Genomic DNA, 25,088 nt, shown 5'->3' with positions numbered 1-25,088 from the left:
TTGGTCAGTAATTGCCTTTATCAGCAGCAAGGTAAGAGCAATGGGAACTGGCCTGTTGGAAATAGCGTACCAGTTTCCCACATAAGGGCAATAACGACTTTCACTGGGCAAATTAAGAAGTTATTTCAGCAATTTAACCAAAGTTGTCCTCTGAGTGTTTTCCTTAGCAACATGATTCATCTCCTGGATGGATTTTTTCAGTGCCAAGACAACAAAGGTCTTGAATTTCAAAAATCCCTTTCAATTTATTATTACTAATTTGGTTGCATATATACACAAATAGAAAAATCCTACATTAATTTCACACAGTTTATATATAAAACAGATTAAAATAATTAGCAGCCTGTGTTAGTTTGAGCTTGCACACACAAACATCTATTCTTCCCTCATTTCTAAACTGAACAACTTGAGTTCTTGAACCTGCTCCCACTGAAGTCGGTGGGGGAGTTGCCTTTAACTTCAATAGATATATGACTCAGCTTAATTCCCCCTGTGGGACCTGTCAATGTATAAAGATTCCTTGGAGGTTAATTGCTTGCAGGAGAGTCTTTGCATGGGATGTAAAAGGAAGGTGCAAATTGCAGAACTGGAGCATTATCTATGTACTCTAGCCTGGAAAAGACACTGATATTGAAAGCAAAGGAATCTCTTATTTCAGTAATCCTGCATCTTAATAATTAAATCTGGTCACTCATTAATTTAGACGATGTCTTAGAGAGTCAATTCCTTTGCCATCTTGCCCAAAAGCTGTTGAAGTAGGACAAATACTTTTATATTTTCCTGCAATTATTCCTTTTGGCTCTTTTTTGTACTCTCTTTTAAGAGTACCTTTTTAAAAAAATCACTACTTCAAAATAGACTTTTAGAAAGTATTTATAAAAGAACAATGAAAGAAATAATAGAGTTGTGGGAGTGGAAGAGAGGATTTCTAAACTAAGAAGAAAGAATCAGTCTCATTCAGACTTTTCAGATTTGAGTGACTTTCTTATTACACAAATGTGTCTTTTGCTATTCTGAGAAAGCTGAAAGATGTATCACTACCTATTAAAAGTTGGGGGGTGGGGTGGTGTTCCTTCATCATTTATAGTCTATATTCCTTCTCCCATGTCACATTCTTTGTAATCCTTTCCCACCTGTATTACATTTGGAATAATCCTTCTCATTCCTTGTCACATGCACATTAAACCTCTTTTAAATTACAGACTTAAAGCTTCTAAAACAAGCATTCCATTTTTGTTGTGGGAAGTGTGATGACCATTGTTAAATCACTATTAAAAATCCCATGCATATACCAATCTGGAGTTTATTATTGGAGTGTTTGTATTCATAAATTACTGTGCCTGATCAACCATACATGTAATGCTGGTGTTGCCTCTCAGTTCACTATAGGCTCTGTTACGCATCTGGAGTCAAAGTATTAGCCTGTAAATAACACAGTATGTAGCTCAGTTTTTCAGAAATACTTATGAAAGTGCTATGAACTTTTTCTTATCTATACCTTTTCAAGCATTCTCAGTGGCAAACGGTATTAATCCTCTCAAGAAACAAAAAACCTGGAAAACCAGCCAGGAATGCCACTTCAAAAGTACCTTTATAAATCAGAAATTTGGATGACATTTTGCCTTCTTTTAGGATTGTAGAAAAAACTTTATGAAGGACAAATTTACTGAAACTTTGGTGTGTAACTTTGACAAAACACTATGGCTTTTTTTTTTCTTCAAATATTGTAAGAAACTGGAAAGCATTCAAGTTTATAGTCTGAAGAGTGATTTGTCTTCTTTCTCATGGCAGTCCAGTTCATAAATTTTGATTTGCATCATTTTACTAAACCTTGGCGTGAAGGCACCTGAATGCTATATACACTTGCCAGCCTTTAAAAAAATAATAATTCAGAAAATATTTGGGTAATTTTTGGTCACCAGTACAGGAAGTTAATCTTGTTCTCAGGCACACTCTTCAGAGTGCTGCAACCGTGCTTTGCTTAATAGTACGTGGGTGTGGAAGGACAGACTCTGACTCAGTGAAGCTGCAAAAGTTTGAAGAGGGTTTTAGCATACTACCAATAGAAAATCTATGACAGACAAGTCTGGAAGACTAAAACTATAGTACTTACTTTTAGAAACTTGACAAATGTCTAACTGACTGAATACTGTTACCTCTCTAATTGCAATTTCCTAGGTATTTCCTTTATTAAATGTAATGACACTTAGAAAATTTGACATGCAATGATATTCTTACCTAATTATCCAAAATGAGTTTTTAGCGTGGCTTTCTAAGAAAATTAAGTTCTTGCAAGCACATTGTTAGTCTGTCAATATGTTCTTGTGTCATTTCTGTCTCCTCGATCAGCTTGAAACCTGCTGATGAGCTTCAAATATATTTAAAAGAAGGGTTCAGACCTCAAAGTCAGCTGGGCAAAAAGGCAAAGCAGAAATAACTATTGAGCTGAATTGCGCCACTAATTTGTGTCTCTCCTTTATCCAGCCGACAGCGTTTCTGAAACGTAAGAAATTCTGATGACCAGTGATGGTCCATATGGAACCTCTCTATACTATGCCACTGTTTCCAGTCCTAATCTCCGTTTCCCCCTTGCTCCCCATGCCCAACACTGTAAAGCAAGCACTTTACCCTCTCATTTGAGTCACTCTTCAAAACTCGCTTCTTCCGTGGGACGTACCATAATGCTGAGGCCAGCAAGACCTGGGCTGGTGGCAGGCTGTGCCTGCTGCTGCTGACTGCCAGAGAATCCTGTGGTCACTCCCAGAGTTATTTTCTACCTCATTTGACCTACATCCTTTAAGACCATTTGTTTGTCTCGTCCCCTAACTACACCTTGACAGTATGTCTACACTGTTCACCAGAGAAGTAATTACAGTGTGTACAGTCACACCAGTCTCAGAGGAGAGGCACTGGCGCTGATGGCCTTCATCCCTTCTTTAGGGTGTCTGTTCTGCCATGCACTCTTTGTTGTCCCATTTTCACTTTGCCTTTTACCTGAGGTACATTAAAATAGTTTTAGTTATGTCTACAGCTCCAGTGCAAGTGTAGAAATATTTTTAGACAATAAACTATCTGAGCAAGGACTACCACTTGTTATGGGTCTTTGTCAGGAGCCATGACATGGGGTTGTAAGACATTGTCTCACCAAATTTTTCTTGTAGTATATGAAAACTGTTCAAATTGTATGTAAAATGTTGTTCTTGCTGTTAACTCTGCGGAACAGTGGCAAACCAGAAAGTTCTGCAGATTTGGGACTGAAGGACAGCCTGGAAACCGAGCATGAGTATCTGAAAGTGCTTGCTGATGGCAAGGACTTCTATTCCAGCATTTATGTCTTTAAGCTTAATAAAACCAAACAATGCATAGGAAAGATATGCAGATTTGTTCTCCAGTAAGGAGTTTGTGTTTGGCACCACTAACACAATGGGGCCTCAGTCCAATTTAAATACTGAATTAAAATATGTTTCTACGTTGCAGATTGTTTTGTTATAAAATATACAAAATATATTTTCCTGGGGTGAAAAAGAGTGACAGATGAACTGAGGCTTTTTTTCAATTACTTTGGGTTTACTCAGAGGATCATTCATAATGTGTAAGGAAGTGGACTATTTAACCTGCAGATTACAGCTGCGAAAATAGAATCATAGAATAGTTTGGGTTGGAAGGGACCTTTAGAGGTCATCTAGTCCAACCCCCCTGCAGTGAGCAGGGACATCTTCAACTAGATCTGGTTGCTCAGAGCTCTGTCCAACCGGACCTTGAATGTTTCCAGGGATGGGACATCTACCACCTCTCTGGGAAACCTGTGCCAGTGTTTCACCACCCTCATTGTAAAAAATGTCATCATTCTATCCAGTCTAAATCTACCCTTCTCTACTGTAAAACCATCACCCCTTGTCCTGTCACAACAGCCTTGCTAAAGAGGTTGCCCCCATCCTTCCTATAGTCCCCCTTTAAGTACTGAAAGGCCGCAATAAGGTCTCCCCGCAGCCTTCTCTTCTCCAAGCTGAACAACCCCAACTCTCTCAGCCTGTCCTCGTAGGAGGTGCTCGTAGGAGTTTCCTATGTGTAATAAACTCATGTTTGAGAAAGGGTGAGAACTGGGACACATGTTGGCCAGTCGGATGTGCTGTGTAGCAGAAGCTGGTGCAAGGCCTGTGCTCGTGATAAAAAAACTAGTGTGAGGTGAGCACCCGTACCCAGACAGGCGAAGTGAGTGCTGAGGCAGGAATGGCACCCGTGGCGTTTCGAAGGTACTAAACGGGATCATCCTCGTGCTGCCGGCGGAGCGGCCCAGACCCTTCCCGGGGGCGGGGGGCAGGACCGGGGCCGGGAGCGGCCGGAGGAACCGGGGGGTGCCCCGCCCCGCCCCGCCCCGCCCCGCCCCGCCCCGCCCCGCCCCGCCCCGCCCCGCCCCGCCCCGCCCCGCCCCGCCCCGCCCCGCCCCGCCCCGCCCCGCCCCGCCCCGCTGCCATAGCGATGCAGGAGCGAGTGGCCGGGACGGGTTGCGGTGGCAGCGGCGGCGGCGGCGGCGGGGTCCCCCGGCTCCCCCCAGGTAAGGGCGCTGTTCGGGCGTCCCCTCCCGGCAGCGGCACCACCGCGGGGCAGCTGTTGTCGGCCCCGCGCCGCCAGCCGGTTTTTTAAATTCCATTTCACTGTATTTGTTCTCCTGCCTCTCTCCTGCTCCCTTCCTGCGGGCTCAGGTGCGGTTTCTCCCAAAGCCGCTTTCTCTGGGAACTTCTCTGCCGAGAGCAGCGTCTTGTTCTCATTATTGTTTTATATATATGTGTGTATATATATATTATGTTTTTTCCCCCGCGTGGAAATGTGTGAGCAGAACGAGAGCACAAGGGCGGGCCGAGGTTTCGGTGCCCGGCGGGCTTTTGGCCGGCCCCGGGTGCCGTGGCGGTGGGGGCAGGCTCGGCTCGGCTCGGCTCGGCTCGGCTGGGCTCTGCCTTGCAGCCCGGCAGGCTCCCGCCGCGACCCTGTGAATGAAGGGGATTAAAAACAGCGGCGAGGGAGATTTCAGGCGTCTCGCTGAAACACAAGAAAATCCTTTTATCCTCAGAGGGACAGAGGCTCGCAGAACTTCTTTTAGAGTGCATTCACGAGGGAGCAGCCTTAAAACCAGGGATAGGAGCACCAAAACTCCCGCGTTTCACGAGATGGTTGGGGTTTGCCTGCGCGGGATCTGCTGCTGCTCGCCGCAGTTTTATTGGGATGCAAAGAGTTTTGCATGTCCCTCCTGCAGGCTGCGGGGGCTCTGCCGCCACTCCCCCGCCTCGCACGGCCCCCCCCGCTTGCCAGGGGCCACCTCCCCCCATCCCCGCTGGCCCTCGGAGCCCCCGCGGCCACTTGGGTGGGAAGGAGACAAAGAAGGGGCCGGGGGGCTACCTCTGTCCCTCAGGCATAGCTGTGTGTTTTCTCTCCTCGTTTCGGGAGGAGGGGAACCCCACCACCACCCGGCAGTGGCAGATTTGTGAAGATCCCGCTAGCCCTTGAGAGAGAACTGTGCTATGGCCTTTGTTTTTAAGATGGTGCCAACTTTGGACTGGGCATCCCAGTGGTTTCTGGGCATTGTGTAGCGTGGCGGTCCAAGCACCTGCCTGCCCAGCAAAGACCCCCGGCTGAGGCAGGGGACGCGTGGCTGGTGGTCCCCACACAGCTTTCCCAAGCTCAGAGTGTGGTTTGGGCTGCTGGGTCTCCCACACCCAGCTCATGGGGAGATCCCTGATACAGCACATCCCAGTCACAGAGACCCCGCTCACTTCCATATTCAGGTTTTCATCATGCTGTCGAGACAGCATAGGCTGCCATCAGGCTTTACGTACTTCTGAATCTTGCTTGCTCTGGCTAGGGAAAAATGCATTTGATGTAACTCTTAGGTTTACCTGCTTGGGGACAGACAAGGCAGTCGACTGTCATGCAGCCTCTGACAGCAGCAAGTGTAGGGAAAAATACATGTGTTTTCCTCTTCTTTGCCTGCTATTTGAGGATTAGGTGGCACTTGATGGATGTGCTTGTTTGTTTGGATGAAAACTTTTCATGGGTCCTGGGGCTCAGTGCTGAGCGCTGTGAGGAGGAAGGCTGGATTGCTGCTGTTGGGGGTTTCTCTAAGTGTGCATATGTGGATTATATTTACTGTTGTAAGGTAGGTGTGGCAGTCACACTGAATTTATTAGCTTATTAAGCATTGGAGGAACAAGTACATATTGAAATTATTCTGGTTTCTTAAATTGCTAATGAATGCAATTATAATTTGAGAGAGTTATGAATGTCTTCTCATCACCACTGCAACACACCTTTGTATGGTGAAAAAGAGCTCCTTCATTTCATGCATGCCTTGATTTCCTACACTGGAGCTCATACTTCTTTTAGTTGGGGACTTCGTAAGGAAATTTTTCTAACGATTGCTTTTGTTTTCCTGATGCAGGCAGTGCAGCCTGAGGAGGTCAGCTCACCCGGTCGATGTGAAAGCAAGACAAACCAAGGTGCAGCAGATGAAGGAGGGGCAGCAAGGTCAGCTGGTGGAGACAGCAGCGTCGCTTTGAGCTACCCCAGCATCCATCTCCATGCGTACAGCATCGAGAGCATGACAACGTTTCCGAATGGCTGTGGAAATGGCACCACTGTTACTTGTATAGTTATGGATAATAAAGAGCCCCAAAACCAGACTACCTGTGTCAGTCATAATGGGGGATACAGCACCAGCAACAGTCAGGAGGAGGAAATTCAAGAGGATAAGCTCAGCCCTTCCAAAATCATGCGCTTTTTCACCACCCCTCGGAAACGGGCTAATTCCAGCTCTGACAGGCCTCGTTCTCTGGTTTTGACGGGCAACTCATCCACGTGGAATGCTTTATCTTCCATCAGAAAAATGGGATCTTTCAAGAAGTTGAAATCATCTGTTCTCCAAGGAATTCAAACAAGGGAATGCTCAGACATCTTAAATGAGAACAGTGTAGGCAAACATGGTTCAAATGGGGCAGTGGTGAGAGTTCAGACTAACAGGTATTCCTATTCGGGGCCTCTCCATGATTTCCAGAACACAGTGGATGGTTTAGCTTCTGACTGCTCTGATGCAGAGGAGAGTGATGAGTCTTTCCTGAGGAATACTCATCGCTCACGCAGCATCAGGCGGGCTTATGGTGCTGGCCGCATAAACCTGCTAGACACAGATAAAGCTCAGAGTCATCAGAACTGTACTAGGCCAACATCACCTGTCATCACAGAGCCAAAGATCTGTGAAATTTTGGTGAAAGACTCTGAAAACAACAGGATCATTTATCGGAGAAGCAAAAGTTCGGATAATTTGAACTTTCTGAAAAAAAGCTCATTCAAACGGAAGTCGACCTCAAACCTCACTGACCTCAAGGCTGCGAATGAAAAACAGATGCCAACAAGGACTGTGAGTGTTACTTCTGCTGACTTGGACAAAACCAGTGGGAACCCTGAGAGGAGGTCCAAGCGATGGAAGAGCCCTATCAGGGCAAAGGATTTTGACCGAGTTTTGAAACTTGTCAGTAACGTCACAGATGTTGCATGGAAGAAGGATGGCCCGAAGAGCGCCGCTCCTTCTCTTAACGAGGAGTCCCAGAGAACAAGGTCAAACAGCAGACTGCATGATGACTACTCCCGCAGGGTTTCCAGCAGCACAGATCATGACAGAAAGCGGTGCACCTCCCCGGTATCTAGTCCAGACTCTTCCTTGCTGGGAACACCTTGTCTGCAAAGTCCCACAGCTGCTCAGGATAAAGAGGCTGAAATGAATGTATCTGTGGCTGAAGACAAAAGCCTCAGGACATCATCAGGTATCCCAGACTCTGATAGCTTATCACCCACATTGAATGACCTTAGTCCATTTCCCAATGAAGTGTTTTATTCAGATTCGGATGAACCAAAAGCTACCCAGCAGTTTACATATGAAGCTGAAATCCCTCATGTTCCAGTCAGGCCAACTACTCCAAAGCCTCGAAGTCCCACTGCAGAGAAGGTCAAGTGCAATATGAATTTCCAGTGCCCAAACTATCACAGCACATTGTCACTGAGCTCATCGGAGAGCGAGGAGAGAGTCGAGGTACCAGGGCTGAAGCTGGGCAGGAATCCTGTTTGCTTCCAGGACTCCGTGCAAACCGTGTATTATGATGATGGAAATGAAGACAGTGGCATAAGCAGCCACTCTCAGCTAAGCCTCAATTTAGCCTCTGGTGCTGAAGAGAAAAAGGAAGAGGTAAGAAAGAAAGCTAAATCCTTTAGAAGCTGTATATATATCTATGAGGTTTTGTCTTTATTAATGCAAAACAATGCAAACAATGCAAAATAACCTGAATACTAATGGATACTGCAGCTTGTTATTGCTAAAGTATGCTGACAGCAATTATTTCCTTTAATGTATTCTCTCTGGATGCTAACATCAAATTATTTTTTCTTTATGCATTAATATCAAAGAAAGTTTTGGCAGCAAAGCTATTCATGTGTGTTTGCAAGGGCAGGTTACTGCACCCTGCAGATCTACCACCTTGTCATGTGGTCTTGTCAGATTTTACCAGCCTAAGCAGGGTCTGGCTGTGTTTCCTTCCAAGCTGAAAGATCTCTAAAGATAGTCTGTATATTTTAAAGTAGTGTTGATTCAGTGTAAAATGCTTTGCCTGTGGAAGCCTGGCAGGACATGGCAGTACTTGTAGGGCAGTGTGGTGTAAAAGATACAGTATAGAGGTTTAAGCATTTCAGTTGTATCTGATGTTTTCACTGTGCAATGATGGTCATGGTGAGGGTAAACTATATGGGTATTCAGTTGCCTGAAAATTTCAAACAGCAGTACTTTACACACTGGGCTGAGTCTGTTGCTGCTAGTGTTTTGGTGAAGACACCAGCATTTCACTGCACCTAGTGCATGACCTCATACTCCCAGGAGATGGGTAGATGTGCTGCAGCACCTCTGAGGTAAGTTCATGTAATAATGGTGTGCCCTTACCTAAAGCATGGTGTGAGTTGGCACTGGGGCAGTTGACATGATTTGGCAGTGTTGGTGAATAGCTGTCATATGTATCCTGCACCCGTTTGAGATGGCGTGGCTCACCTCAGCCCCGGCAGTGTACAGTAATGTGGTTTTGAGCTGCTCAGGGAGAGGCAGCAGAGAAAGGTTTGCTACTCATCGGGGAAAAATACACCAGGGCAAAAATCCCTCTGGTTCTGTATGAATATGGAAACCATTTACAAAACAAAGCTGATATATCTCTTAAGCCACCTCAGTTTGACTAGAAGTATCTTATACCTCAAGTATGAGGATAGACAAAGGCAGTTGTTGCAGCTGCACAGACTTCAGCCTTTCATGCTGTAAAGTCTTATGTCTGTGAAGCTGTCTTACTTTTAAAAGCCTGGCATGGTTTTTGCAAACTAACTGTAAGTAGTTACCGCACTTATCCAATATTGTCCTTCTGCTGGAGCAAAGTGAGTTTGTTTACTGTAGTGCTTGCAGTTATGGTAAGATTGGAAAAATAAACCCAATCTGTATTAATGCTGGGGTCTGAGGTTATTCCTTTTCTGGAGTCCCAGAGTTGCCAGAGCTATCCATCTTCTCCAAAACTCTCACTTAAGCGCACAGGCAAGGAGATGCTTTCACGCTGCCAGAAGAGGCGAGAGCCCAGGAGTGGGCAAATGTCAGCTCTATTTCTTGGGAATTAAATGGAAGTAGAATTAATGCAACTCATCTACCATCTAGTGGTGATCTGTGATCATGACCCAAGAGAAATGCAGCTTGTCCCTCGCCTTGGCTTCCGACAAACTAGTACAGTTTTTAAATGGATATGTGCATTGGTTGGATAAAAGTTACTGCAATTTTAGTTTTAACACCACATTCTGTTATTATCTAGCATGCAATTTAAACTTTCTCTTTATATTATAACATTTTAGGTTAATTGTGAGGGCCTTTTAGTGCTCACTTTAGTTGTCTAAAATCCGGAGTGTGCACTGATGGCAGGTCTGGGTTTGTGTAGTGAGCTGGTGGCCGGTGCGGGATGGAGCCCTGCAGGAGTTGAAGGAAATGGTGACCAGGCTGCTAGGGCAGCAGTGAGGGAGTGTAGCCCCTTCCTTCTGCTGTGAGTACTGCAGAGCCCTCTCTGCTTGGCAAAACAACTGCAGCCACCCAAATGGTGCAGCTGCATCCAGACCTCTCTTCTGATTGAAAAAAGCAGCTTTTGGAGGTGGTCGCTGTGGATTGGAAGCAGGAGCTGTGCAGGACAGGGTTTACTTCTGTCTTACTATGCAAGGGGTATAAACTTTGTCCTCTCTCCTTTCCACGCCTGTTCCTCATCCCATACACAACCCTAAAGCTGTGGCACTCCGAGTGACTACAAAACAGGGGAGTGGTATGGTTTCTCCCTGCCATTGCTTTGGAGGGTTTCATTATTCCTTTACAGCATGCTTCTCTCAGCGTGGAGGTAGGTTGGTAGAAAGGGTACTTATGCCAGGTTGTTTTTTAATTGGAGCCTATTCAGCCCGTAGGCACTTTTATGAATGCTGCATACTCACACAATGAGGTCATTGGGGTTTGAACTTTTGACTACCATTCATTTTTAACTCTACCTTACACCTTTATGTTACAGAACTGTACCCACCCAGCAAGTTGTTCCTGGGACAGTCAAGCACTTGGTTCGTTCTCAGCGATCATTTGAGATGTAATGCTGAGCCATGCAAATCCCAAAGTTTTAAGACTTTGTCTGAACCTTAAATACACTGACAGTACATTAACAGACAAATCTGCTCTGTTTAAATGTTTCACACATCTTCTTTTCTATAATGGATTTCATGTAAAAGCCAGCATATATTCCAGTACAGCCACTAAAATGCCTGTGGCTTGGAGGCGTATTTCAGTACAAAGCTTGCAAGGTACTAAAGCAGTCAGCCTCGAATGTGTTCTCCTTTCAGGACTGACTGCTGTAGCTGGAAGCAAATCTAGTTTATTCCCTTCCCCACTCATCTAGCAGATTAGTTGGCAGATTAAGTCTGTGGACCTTGGTCCATCTCTGTATTTTCCCAAATGTGGAAACAAAACATTTCTACCTTGCGTTTCCCTGATGCTGTAAAGCTGATTTTGCAGTATTCACACAGGGCATGTATCCATTTGCCTCTATCGATGTTTTGGGGATTTTTTTTTGATAAGTGATTCAGTCTTGAGATCCTGTCACTTCTGTCACTTTGGTTTCACCAAAATGCAAGATTTGGACAGGAGCAGGGGAGGTGTTTGGCCTTCTGTGTTGTGGGTCCTCCTAGAGGTTGCTTCCCAGGGAAGCACTGATTAAGTGTAGCCTGGATCCATGCCTCAGCACTTATTAAACTACAGAGGCGTGAGTCACCAAAGCTTGTCTGCGACAGCTCATGCTTTCCCAGTCTCTGCTTTATGTCACTGCCACTTATATTCAATATGTTGCGTTTAAATAGCATCTGAAGATGATTAAGTACAAGTTTGTATTTGGACCGTTTTGCATGGTCCTTACTTTCCTTAAGAAGAGTCCCATGTCACTGTAAATAACAAAATCATAAACCCTTTGCTTTGGACTGGCATGTGTCAGCCACTAAGGCTCCCTAAACAAAACACGGTTCTGAATTAGTTACAAAAAAGACAAATCAAGTTATTTGTCATTTCACATAGCCTTTCACTGTCTCTTAGAGCACCTGCTATTTAAGTTGCCTTGCTGGCATCGGGCTTCACAGCACACCAGACTTTGTACTACTTAAATACCTTATCCCCATGTCTATAAGTTGAATGATAAATTATAGTGAAGAGGTAACTGCTGTAATTAGGGTTGAGTAACATTTTGTTTGCAGACTGTATTTTAAGTGCTGCAAGATGTGTCTGTTGACTCATTTATGTTTGTGCCATGCAGAAGTCAGTGGTCCCAACTAATCCACACTGTGCTGTCCCCCAGTGCTCAGCTGCTGGCAGAGTTGAGGTGGTCTTTCCTGTACAGGTCTCTTGGCTCTGATTATTGAGCACAGATGGCTTAACTTGGGGGACAGCTTATGGAGGAGAGGAAGAGAAGCTGTATGGGTGTGAAGACAGAGAAACTCAGCTCTGTCTTCACTGTTCATCCTTCTGATTTGTTGTTTCAAATCATGTCCTCATAGTGAAGCACCAAAGGATGGTGGCTGGATGTGGTCATGTTCAATACCCGCAAGGAGCATACGGCAGCCAGGAGCTGAGTGTGGGCATCCTTGGTACCTACTGCAAGCTCCTGAGCACTGTGGGGCTGGGCATGAGCACACGTGCTGCGAGTTAGCTGATTTCAGCTGTCTGAACTCCTCTTCTTGGATCTATTCACCTCTGGTTCATCCACATGCAATTTGGAGTGTGGCTTAATCAGCTTTATCTGTATAACTGCAAATGTGCTAAAGTGTGAAGCATGATTAGATAAAGAAAGGTGGGAACTTTTTAAACAGAGTTAACTCCTATGGGAGTATTTACTACCAGAGTGAGGACCCAGACTCCAGAGGTGCTCTGGTCTTGCTGGCCACAGGGCCTGAGGACAGAGTAGCAGAGCACTGTAACAGGCTCTCAGCAGCATCTCTGACAGCAAACTGCAGTTTCAGTTAGACCGAGTGACACTGGATTTATGCTAAACTCTCTGAGCTGTTCTGCACAAGTCAGGATGTGTTCACACAGTGTCTCCACCCTTCACAGTTGCTCAAAAAGCGACTTCCAAGAGCGCTTGCACAGAGCTAAACCAGAAACCACTGTGCACTGCTACAAACCCAAACTGCAGAACCGATCACTGAAATGATGCAGAAGGGAGTCCTCAAACGACATGTGTATCTTCCCGTCACAGCAAAAACTCTTCCAACTCACTGCAGCAGAGCTGTCTGCTATTCTGTACAGCTTGTAATCATTTGTTGCTGTATCCTCTACTAGGAAGAAGTAAAACAAGGCAGTGGTGACTAATCTGAATTCTGGATCAGGTTAAATTTTAGACCAAGTAACTGCAGTGCTGAATAAAATTGGCCATTCCTGAAAACTGGTAGAGTAATCCAAGGGTCATTGCCATCCCTGCAAATGGGTCTGTGGATGCTGAAAGGGGGAGTTGAAATGGACTCCACTGCAGTTAGGCTGGGGCAAGCTGCTCCTTTTCCATATTGCCTATGTGCTTCTCTGCTTTTCCAGAGTGCCTGATATTTGAATCTGCTGTAGCTCTCCTCTGACACCTCAGTAACACCCAGGCACTGCTCACCCTGGGAACATGAGTAATAGAACTCCAGAGAGTGGAATGGCACTTCTGGCCATGTAATTTGTTTTTTACATTGAGCATGGTGTTGAGTTGTCAGCATTGAAAATCCACCTTGATGTTGGGAGGTTGCGATGTCCAAATTGAGCACAGGCAGCTGCAGACTTTCCTCTGAGCCACCTGTGTTTCCCCTTTCTGGCATCCAGAGGCTGCTGTGCTGCTCGTGATACCAGGATGCTGAGCGGGATGCTGTGGCAGGGTGGGAAACTGGCCAAGCACAGCAGCCTTGACTCTTCCTACTCCAAGCTCAACCACAGCAGCCTCGCCCTTACTCCATGCTGTAGGAAGTAATAGTTTGCAGATGTAGAGTTGTCCAAGACAGCTCCACCCCACGTAAGCTGGAATTTGTGACTGCTGCTGGGACCTGCTGGTGGCAGGGCTTGGGCTTGGGCAGAGACAATGAGGCTTTGCTCTGGAAGGGTGGAGGGGGGGGGGAAGCAGAGGACCCCTGCCTGAGGAGACACTAAAGAGATGCAAAGGCCTATGGCTTTTTATGTTTTACTCTGTTAGCATGAAGTTCCACTTTCAACCTGTAGTTACCTGGCTTTAGAGGTTCACCAGCAGATGTTACAAAGGCAGTCTGGAAGAAGTTTCTTGTTTTGCCAAATAAAAGGAAAATGGACGTTTTTAGGCCTGTTACTTGATCTGAGGTGTTCTGAGTCGACTTAAAAATTACTTAGAGATTTATTTAGGGATTATTAATGCCTATACATCTGCTAAAAAGAGGTGGAGGATATGAATACTCCCTTACTGTACAGCACATCCTTGCAGTTCCAGTTCAGATACTGAAGTAAAGAAGGAACAGTGTTAGAGCATCACCCAGCCATCCCCAAGTATCAGTCACTGGAAAACTAGTGGAAACAGTTTTCTGGTTTTAGCACGCTTGCATTTTTATATGATTGAGGAGGTGATTTCTGCAAAGCAAATACTTTTCCCTGCAAACTCCCCTATGCCAGTTGGAAATGTTACCTGATTTGGTTTTGGAAATGAGTTAGAGAAGAGGATGAAGGAAATCCTTGAGGCTGAAGAACAGATCTGAGAGTCATGAGATCCACTTCTTGTTTCCAGTTCAGCCCTATGCTTACTCTGTGACTTACATGACTTAACTGCTTTGTGTCTGCTCCTTATCTGTGAAATGTGGATATTAGAGGTGAACTTGCTAATCATGATAAGACACGGTGCTGAGAGGGAAAGCATTATGCTTGTTTATGTCAAGCAGGCTTTCAAGGATCAGATTAAGTGAAGCAAACCTGCCTTAAAAATGCCTTAGAAATACACGGCCAAATGTTTTTTGTGGCTGTGGCTATATAGCCTGATCTTTTAATGTGGTTTTATAGATGTATTTGTTAGTTAAGACACCACAATTGCTTTGGTGTGAACAAATCCTAAAAGTAGAATTATATGATTTTTTTTCCAATTTCTAAAACTTCTGAAATGAATGTTTTACCACAGTAGCTTGTGTTGCTAATGGGGATTGATTTTACCATATTACAAGGCACAGTAATGTAATTTTACCTTATGACAATGCATAGTTTTTACTGCATCCTTTCTAGGAGCTTATAGTGGTATAGTGCGGTGGTGTTCCTTTAGGGGTCCCCCTTTGAAGCAGTGCAGTGTTCTTCCAATTTTTAATCTGTGGGTCTGGGTTCACCCAGTTTTGAGGGGGGCAGGAATGAAAAATAGGCAGATTATCTTGCTACAATGTTTATAACTCCCAAGCAGCTAAAACTTACGTTAAAATTTTAATATGGTTGTATTACTCTGCTTTCTTCTGCTTTGCTTGTTTGTATAGGTGTAAGTGCATACGTTCTTAAACAGTTTTTTTGCAGTTGTTTCACAGATTGTATTCTCCTGTCTTGCAGACGAATAGCACTGTGTATTCTAGAGATAGATAATCAATGCATTTATTTGGGGCCTTCTCAAAGGCTAATTAAAAAGAACAGATACTAGTGGCAGAGGAGGCACAGGCGTGTAAAGAAAAAGGATATAGTGCAATTTGCATTTGATTAGAAAGGAATTGATGAAAATTTTCTTCCTGTAAGTGAATTGGACTGGTTTAATGATTCTGGTTAGTTTGAGATAGAAGATGCAAACATGGACTGAATGGGTGCTTTCTTCTACAGTAAAAGCAGTCATTTCCATGGTAACTATTGCTGTGATGGTATCACGGTTGGAAACTGTCAGCCTGTTGGATCAACAGGGAATCACTGGGCGCTCAGGATCTTTTTATAAAATCTGGAAAGAAAACAATAAATACATATTCTCTGGGAGGCTGTATTGTATCCAGAGTCTCGTAATCTCTGTATCTGTCAGAACAGTTTGCAAATAAAAATACTGGTCATGTCCATGAAACAAAAAGCAAGCTTTTGACCTCAGTTCGTAGTGATGATAAATAAACTTCAACTATTGCTTCCCCTTTTAGCGACAAGATAAAGCGCAAAGGTTGCCTTTTATCATGTACCTGGGTGGAGACACATTGTCCAGACTTCTACTCTGTTAAGTGAAGGTGATGAAATAACTTACGGCCACTAGGTCATTATCACTTTGTCCTTTATAGTTTTGCTAGCTTGTATGAATTGAAAAATCAATTCCAGTATTACCACTGAGTCCCTAGCATTTGGCAGTTAATGTGTTATACAGAAATATCAGCTAATTAATAGTAACCAGTTATAGTACTGGCACGTAGCTGTCATCTAGCATAAGAAGTTTGTACATTTTTATATAGACTCCTAAATGCAAGCAGAAATGTGTATTCATGTGATCAAAACACAGAGATACCTACATGAAATAGCACAAATGCCATGATTTTTCCTTATAAATATTCCAGTTTATGCTTTTAAGCCTTGTCATTTACAAAGAACATGACTGATTACCCATCACAAATTTTCACTGAGAATATGTGGTAATCGTGTTCTAATACTTCTCAGCCTACTCAGGTTTTCTTTGTAATTTATTCTCAGCCAGAATTATTATCTCTGGGATTTATCACACCTTTTTATAATGGCATTTGGAAATGAATATGCATTTCTTACAAAGACATGATTAGATTTTCATTATCTCCTTTCTCTAGATTAGAAAAAAGCAGCCATAGTTAGGTTGCATTTCAGCCAGGCAGCTCAAAAATACCAAAACAAGAAGCGGTGCAAGTTACTGTAGAGCTAAACAAACAAACAAACAAAAAAGGCAGAAGGAGGCCAGTTGCTTTAGTGAAAAACAGCTGTGAAATATCCTTGTGCATCAGCTCCCCTGGTGCTGGTTGGCAGCAGCAGCCTGTCTCTGTGGCCCTGTGGCACAGCTGGCGCTTTGGAGAGGGAAGGGAGAAGGATGCTCTTTCCTGTGGAGACCAGCAAGGCTGGAGGCCCTTGTCTAGGAGGTACCTACTTGTGACTTCCCAGCAGACTTCCAGGTAGAGAAAAAACTTTAGGGAGATTTAAGGTCCCTTAATACTGTCATGCTTGTCTATATATATACATTACGAAGCATTAATTGTATCAGTTCATTTAGAACACAAAAATAAAATTAAAAAAATCCAAATAGGTAATGGGTAGGGGAAGAAGTGCAGATTAGTGGGCAGGGAGCCTCAGCAATGTACACAGACATCAACATATTTCAAGAGTGGTGATTTTATTTTTATTAGGGAGTTTATTGGCATAAGCACATTAACAAAAAATCACCCAGGGATTGATTGTTTTTCCTTTGCCATCAGGATGGCAACTGTATGTCAGCTCTCACAAGTGTACCTACAGCAGCGAGCTGGCCAGCAGTGGGCTGTGTCGAGTCAGACTCATAGTTTGGGCTTTTTCTGTGGTGGAGGGTGTGGTCAGCTATAGGATGAGGGGTTATTCATGGTTGGTATAACTGTGCCAGCAAAAGTCCTGCCATGCAATTTCAGGTACTGGCAATTTTTTGCCATTTCACTGATAAAAGTTGCATCCATATAAGCAATGCTTTCTCTGTACTGTACCGATCAGATCTTATGCAGCTTGGGCAGCGCTCCCTCGGAAGACAGTTTTGGGTGCTGAATTTATCAAATATACACTGTCGTCTGAGTAGCACTGTAGCTGCAGAACCTGGCTTTCATCTGGCAAAGCTGAGATTTCAGTGGTTAAATACCTGATGCTGCTGTTGCTTACATTGGTATTAATGAGTAACAGGGAATGCCAACAGCAGTCATGTGCCATTAAGTGCAACAGGGTTGTATCAGTGCCAGGGTGAGTTGAGTGAGATCATGATCAAGTCCCTGAAGCTGCCATGCCTGAATTGGGAAATCAGTCTGGGTCCAGGCAAAGGAGAGATTTGGTCTGTCTGGGCTCCGCAGTGTAGTTGTCTACCTGGGAACAGCCTGGGAGAACTCCCGTCGTAGCCTGGTTGGTGCGGTCAGGGGACCCTGGGGAGCACACTCTGAACAGCACCTGGAAGTGGCACACAGAGCTGAGCCAAGTTACCTAATAATAGCCCTCAGGTGCAATAAGGGACAGGTACCCAAGACAGCTGCATACAGGTGGAAAGCACCTTGTGGGGAAGCTGCACCTTGCTGGAGTGGGAGATGGGGACCAAGCAGGGTTCCCCACAGTCCTGGGGAACATGGTTGTGATGCCATCTACATCTACCTGCAGTCGGGTTTGGCATGTGATTCTTGCCTGTAATGCTCTGTAGGCTTGGCTGACACTCTTGTTTGGGGGCTCAACTTGACTGCCTGAACATCAGCACCTTGCGCTGCTGGAGATGCCCTCACTGGTTCCCCCTTGTCTCCAGGGGTTGCTTCTGGATGGCCCATGCCTCCTGTAGGTCCTATGTTGTACTTGCATGATACATGGTATGTGAAGATATATTTTAGATCCCTTAGGACATTCACAATGGCCCCAGGTACCTATGTTCAGGGAACAAATTCTCACCCCACATTTCTGAAGGCTATGATGGCAGCTTTAACATCCAGCTAACATACAGACACCTCCATTGCAGATGTCAAAATTTACATGTGGGAATCTGGACCAGAATCCTACCCTAAGAGTGACATATCACATGGAACAATAGCAAACAGAAGTATAGCCTGGATTGAAGTAAATGTTTATTTTAAATGGTTGTATTTGTAGCTATACTGCTGTCAGGAAAATGACTGAAATACAGCAATTTAACTAATACACTGTTGTAGGAATTAGCTGTCCAGATAACATTGATTAATTTGCATCAGTATAAATAAGTAGAGCTGTTTGTGTTTGAAGTCTCAGAAGAAACCTAACCTAGGATGCAGCCTAAAAGACAAGATCAATAATCTTGATTCCTAGCATTGGTGATCCCGTGCGGTAGCTAGGCTAGCAGGTGTGAATTTCAGAAAATCCAGTGTGGATTCAACTTAGACCTTTGCTTCTCGAAAATCTAGGAATTCCTTGAATTTTCAAACCAGCACTTATAATGCGTGAGTCAGCACATGACATTTTGATTTTCATCCTATATGAAGTCCTGTATACCTCTACTCATGTCTATAGAAGTTACTGGTAATAATTGTAGAACATAAACCTATTTTCACTTATAAGGGATTAATCAAAAGAAGGTCATTTGAGGTCAGCGGTGCTGCACTGGTGTAAAGCCAATGATAAGTGGAATAGAATTGTTTCCTCTGAATTTTTTCAATGATTTCAAGATTCACACTTATACTTAAGTGGCTGCAGTACTGGAGCCTATGAGTTGTGTGCTGGATATTTCATTCCTACTAGTAAGTGGTCACTTGATCAGGTCCTGCTTGAGTAGGTCACTTGGAGGAATGAGAGGTTATCAGTCTGGTTTCCTCTGATTTTTCTATGAGAGGATTATGTTTTCTGTTTTATTATTATTCTTCAGTGCAGTTTATAGATCTAAGCCTAAAAATACACATCCTTCAGCATTGTTTATTGTACAGCAGAGATTAATCTTGCAGTCATTTGGATCACTACTGTAGGTGGAGTGCTGCAGGAGGAGAGCAGTCGTCTCTTTGCAAATGTTATTGCTCAAGATAAGGGTGTAAAAAGCAGATTAGGAAATGACATGTGATGTGTCCTTCTCTCAGTCTAAAAGTACAGGATCATGGGGTGAACTTTGCCTGGCTGGTTATGCAGAGAGTGTGCTCACATTTGTAGCTCTTACAAAGACTGCAAAAACAAAAAGATAAAATGACTCTTATGAGCTCCTTTCTCAGTCACTGCATATGTGGAGACCCTCTACCTGTGTCTGATTCTGAGGTAAGAACCTTATTTAACCTGCGATTTTGCTACTCTGACCTTGGAGGGACTGGTTTAAGGGACAGCTTTGCTGACTCTCTCTCAGTGCACCAGCCAGGGAGTCACACTCTACCGAATCACTTATACTACTAAAATTGGTCCTGAGCTAAAATCTGCAAAGAAGCTGAAGCGTCCTTGAGTGACAGGTGTGACGCCATAGAAATCAGAGTTTATGCAAGTGCTCTATTTAGAATAAATTTCATGCTGTAAGGGAAATAATTGGATGTAATGGATGACATTGATAATTTTTCAGACCTTAATAGCAGTAATCATATTAAAATGCTGACTGTTAATAACCCTGCCTACTAGCTGAAGTGGTTTCATACAGTGAAATTTGTCTTAAGCTGTCCAGTGTACCAGGTGGCCTTCTAAAAAAGGCTTATTGGAGTTGTATGGGCCTGGTTGAAAATGGTAGGTGGAAATGAAGGTGACAGGAGGTAAGTCCCCTTTCACAGGCATCATTGTAAAAGGCTGATTCTAGGCTACATGTTTGCTTTGAATATGCAGTACCTAAAATGGCTTCACCCTGTCAGGAACATGAACAAAATATAGCCAGAGGCAGACAAAATGATGCCTTTCTTTTTTGGAATGGTTATTAGCTTTGAATATCACCAAAAATGCACATGGGTAATCTAAAGATATCCTAATAAAGAAGTAGGCTGGTTTTTTTACCAAAAAAGAGTCAGAATTAGTTCATAATTTGTATGACAACTTGGGACAGGGCTCACTTGCTCAGCAGTGCTTTGGAGTTTGCCATTCACTCCATCAGGCATTCATGCAAACTGTCACCCAGCCCAGAAACACCTCTGTTTCTTTTTTGCTCTTTATAGAGGAGCCAGAAAGAGCCAAGGAAATACTGAGAAGTTGGAAATTTGAGGGAAAAGTGAATATAAATTTTTATGTGCGGTATTTTTTCTCAAAATAAAAACTGCAGGGGTTTTGCTAGAAAAGTTTTTGGCAGTATTACTTCAAATGCATTGAAATCTTTAAAAGCGTCCCTCTAACAAGTATCTCAGTTGAGGTTATTTTATTTCCAAACTTGCAGTACCAGTGCCATTATGATACCTGTAGGCATTAACCTCCATGAGCCAGATGTGCTATTAAATAGGAACAACAGGCTCGTTTTCCAAGCTTCCTCTCTAAAAACTTCGGTTTTTCCTGCATTTGTGGTATAACATATCTCTGGTCCTACTCTTTATGACTGTAACCTCCCTGAGCATACAGAAAATTTGCTTCTCCCTCCCAAACTGGATGAACTCACTCACCCAGTTTGTACATGGCTACACAACCCCTAGATGTGACCCAAGTGAAAGTGTGGGAGTAAGTGGCAGGAGGGGGTGCAACTGCCTGTTTTGGTATCAGCTTACAGTTACGTGGGATTGGCAAACAGTCAAACTGCAGCCTTACTGTTTATTTGCATTACTGAATAGAGGTAAAGCAGAGGAATATCATAGAATCATAGAATGGTTTGGGTGGGAAGGGACCTTTGAAGATCATCTAGTCCAACCCCCCTGCCATGGGCAGGGACATCTTTCACTATATCAGGTTGCTCAGAGCCCTGTCCAACCTGGCCTTGAACACTTTCAGAGATGAGGCATCTACAGTTTCTCTGGGCAGCCTGTCCCAGTGACTCACCACCTTCGTTGTAAAGAATTTCTTCCTTCTATCTGACCCAAATCTAGACTCTTACAGTTTGAAACCGTTGCCCCTTGTCCTGTCACTACAGACCTTGGTAGAAAGTCCAAAAACACAGTGTGCTTGTTGAATTATTTTTACTGGTGTTACATGTAGCATCCTACTTGTGCACAGGAACAAGTCCCATGAGTGGCAGAGCTGTCTTTCCAAGACAGCATTCAGTGAATTCAGTGGTTAAGATAGGTAGGGCCTGTCTGTACTGCTGAGGTAATAGGTGAGTTTTTAGCGCTGTTAGTCATGTTTGCCTAAGAGGTACTGATGGTTGGGTGCTAACCTTACTCAGCACAAGCATCATGATGTCTTCCCTTTGCAAAGTTACTTTCTTCCCAAATTGTCAGTTGCATGTATTGTATTTATTATGGTAATGCTTTCTTTTTAGCAATGTTAAGTTGATGTGCCATATGAAAAACGCACAAATTATTAAGTGTCAGAAAATTCTGTGGCTTATTTGACTTGTTCACATTTAAAAAGGTTGTTTCTGATGACCACTGGAAGAGGTCCCCATCCCAGGAGGACGAAAAGACAGACACACAAAAGGTCACACCCAGGAGATGGGGCTCTGGAAAAAGATCTCGTCCCAGACCTCTCTCAGACTATGGCCAAATGTCCATCAGAAGTTTCTCAATACCAGAAGATGCAGTTGCGGTGGAGTCTCAGAAGACAGACTGCACAGATGGAGAAAATCAGCCAGGACTGGCTTCTGTTGGGTCTGCGATCCAAAGCAATACAGTAGGTTACCACAGAGGGCGAAAAAGAAGACCCATCTCCGTAATAGGTGGGGTCAATTTCTATGGAAGCGGTCCGACAGAAGAGATAGAAGGTCTGCTGACACAAGTAAGATAAGAGATGTGCTCTCTGCAAACTGCAAAAGACCCTTTCACTTCCTTGTCTCTATCTTCAGCCTAGAAAATAGAATGGATGCTTCTTTCTCTTCCTTCCCTTTTGTCAAGCTGACATCGTGTGCTTACAATTCTGCTTTCCTGGTCACTAATTACTTTGTCTTGTTTAAAAAACAAAACAGCATGGAATAAAACTGATACTGTCTTTGGGATAATCTTCTTTGTATTGTAAATTAACCTTATTCCTTTCTTGGAATGGTTGTTACGTCTCATATTGGTGTATAAGAGTTGATTTGTGTGTAATACAGCTGTGTGTTTATTCACCTTACAGAGTATAGGGCCTGAGGAAGAGAGGAGTACAAACAATATGATAGTAACACATTATTTAGTGATAATTTCAAATTCTGCAAAAACAATGCCTGTTCAAAACCTGTGGCATTAACTGTGGTGTTCAAAATCTTGGTATTGGCATAGCAATGATACTTAAAACTAATAAGGAAGTAGCTTTAGAAACTTGGTAATAAATTAAGGATTTAATGAAATAAAGAATCTAATAAAACTGTGAATATGAAAAAAAAAAACCCAAACCCACCCTGTTTATGTTCTACTAAATTGACCTGATGGAGCATAGGAAGCCAGTAAGAAAATAGTGTGCCATTGAGTAAGTACTTGAGCAGTACTTATGTACTTATTTGCCTTCTCTGTTGGCTTAGGTAAGAGACTTAGAAGTAAAAAACTTCTGAAGATAAAAATAGCTGCTTTTGTCCTGGAGGTAGTCCTGAGCGGGTACAATATGTAAAAGAACTTACTGTTCTGATGGTAGTGGTGGCCCTATCTTGTAGCTGGTTACAGAGCTTCAGGCTCATATGTTTCTGTAACACTGATCAGGTGTTTTCCACTTTCCAGAAAAGCTGGAAGACTCCTACCTAAAGCAATTGTCAAGCTGATAAAGCAACAGAAAAAAGAAATAATATTTACATCCTCAAAAACTGCAATTCCAGTGGTTATTAATGGAATCTGAATCTTCTTAATCTTTCTCATGCTACTTGATCTCCTGTTGGGAAGTTCAATGCAGTGTCATTCATGGGTACGGTACTCCCATAACTGAAATCAAATGCTGAAACAATTTCAGGATTTTCAGTCTCCAGAGAAAAGCAATTTTTAACACGAACATTGTTATTGTATATTGCACATTTTTTCTTTATAATTCCCTGATGCAAAAATGCATCTTGAAGCAAAACTCCAACTAAAGCCAATTAACTTTTTACCCAGGCAAAGGCCATGGTTTCAAACCCTACATAACTGGGATATTTTAAAATTAATTTTATCGCTACTTAGCCTGGGGGGGTGGGGAAGGAAGATAATTGTTGTAAATTCTAGGCCATCTTAGTCAAGAATAGTAGATGGATTTTAAGGGATAATAAGTATTGGCAACCTAAATAATCCTTGCTGTAACATGGAAGTGATTTAACACTCTCCAAGCCCTTCATTTACTGCTGGAAACAACTTGATCTCTCTTCCAACCTTATTAACAAAGGAACATGCATCAAAGCAGCTGTTTGAGTTGACTTCTTCTGTGCTCCAGTGCTGCCACAAGGGCTGGCTGGGGTTAAATGAGCACATTGCTGGATCACTTTGGTCAAGACCAAAACTATGGAGCATTCCCAATGGGGACACATTTTTAACCTAAATGATGGCCTTCCCAGGCCTGCCACTGAGTAACAGCACATCCTTCTCTGTCCGGGGAAGGGATCTGGACTGAAGCCTTATAAGAAAATGTTAGTTCCCCAGAAATAAATAGCTTTGTTGCTTAATCAGCCAGTTATTTGCACACAGTAATTGCCATCACTTCTATTAGCTATTTGATGCAATATGTCAGACTTACTCTTTGTGGTGTTATTCAGTGATAGGATCCTGATGTATTGCTAAAGCACCAAAGAAATTAGGTTTAAAGATGAGGCTGTAGTTAAATCATATTCAATACGCACAAATTTTTTGGCAGTCATATTAGAAAGTAAATTTGTAGCTTGAATGTAAAAAAGAACTAATGAAGCAGGAATATGTGTGCTGGAAGTATTTTATGTGGGGCTTAGCAAAGACTGATTTTTACCATGCTGATTTTTTTTCTTAGAAGCTTTGAAAACCCACAGGAATATTTGAAAAGTGTAATGCTAATTTGTTCTTTGTTGTGTATTATTTTTGTCTGACAGCTTAGGTGTGAGAAAAGTTTTCAAACAATCCTAAATAATTGGTTTCATAATAGAGTGTCAAGAGATCACAAAAACCCCAACCCTGATCTTTCAAATTACTTGACAGAAGGGCCTATGACCAGTAACAACTGAAAGATAAGAGAAGATGTAAAGACGAGTTTCTCTGAAGTTCTTATGTTGAGGTCAGGTTGCTTAATGTTGAATGTTTATGCAAAGTCATTCAGCATGGTTAGCGTGGAGTTGTTCAGGGACGACATAGAATTAGACTAAATTTGCAAATAAAATGCGTAGGTTCTCTAATCATAATTAAGCAAGTGAACGGTTTAACTAAAGAAAATGGCTTCTAGTTAAAGTTACAAGTAAACGTAATATTATCTTTTTTTAATGAGACTCCTGGGATCTTTGGAGGGAGGATAATTTAGACAATTGTTTTTGTCTTGTAAACTATGTTTATTTTACTTAAAAGCAATACATGTATTTGAAGAAAGCAAGCATCCCAGGAAGTGAACACAACTTCCAACCATAGCATTTCTGGTAATTCTTTCACTTTGGGTTTCCCTTCAGATGTGTGTTTACAACGCCAGCCGGCATCGTGCAGGCTGTTCTCAAAGCAGTTAGATCCCAGAGCATTTGGGCACAAAGTATTACAAGATTAAAATTATAGAGCATATCTGATCACAACAGAAGGCTGAGGAGCTTTTAATGTAACAGAGTACTGTAGCGTAATAAAATATTCTCTGCAATGCTGGTGGATATGGTATGCAGTGCTTAAGCAATGTTGCTTCAAAGTAGGGGATTTTACTGCCTCTGTAA

At 43.1% G+C, this 25,088-nt stretch overlaps 1 protein-coding gene across 6 annotated transcripts in view; it reads left to right on the top strand.

Moving 5' to 3' along the window:
- Positions 1-25,088, top strand: part of SPATA13 (spermatogenesis associated 13) — an 82,889-nt gene that overhangs the window by 27,738 nt on the left and 30,063 nt on the right. For 4 of the 6 annotated variants that reach the window (XM_075083786.1, XM_075083793.1, XM_075083758.1 and 1 more), the window contains exons 2-3: positions 6,434-8,230; positions 21,698-22,060. In XM_075083786.1, the coding sequence (XP_074939887.1) occupies positions 6,593-8,230; positions 21,698-22,060 (2,001 nt within the window). In that variant the 5' untranslated portion in view covers positions 6,434-6,592. Of the gene's footprint in view, positions 1-4,480; positions 4,556-6,433; positions 8,231-19,312; positions 19,493-21,697; positions 22,061-25,088 lie in introns of those variants that run through there. The other 2 variants (XM_075083777.1, XM_075083801.1) reach the window with 2 other exon arrangements.

This window comes from Phalacrocorax aristotelis, chromosome 1, assembly GCF_949628215.1.
Source record: "Phalacrocorax aristotelis chromosome 1, bGulAri2.1, whole genome shotgun sequence".
Lineage (NCBI taxonomy): Eukaryota > Metazoa > Chordata > Aves > Suliformes > Phalacrocoracidae > Phalacrocorax > Phalacrocorax aristotelis.
Note: the sequence above shows the minus strand (reverse complement) of the source record. Positions and strands in the feature narration are given on the sequence as shown.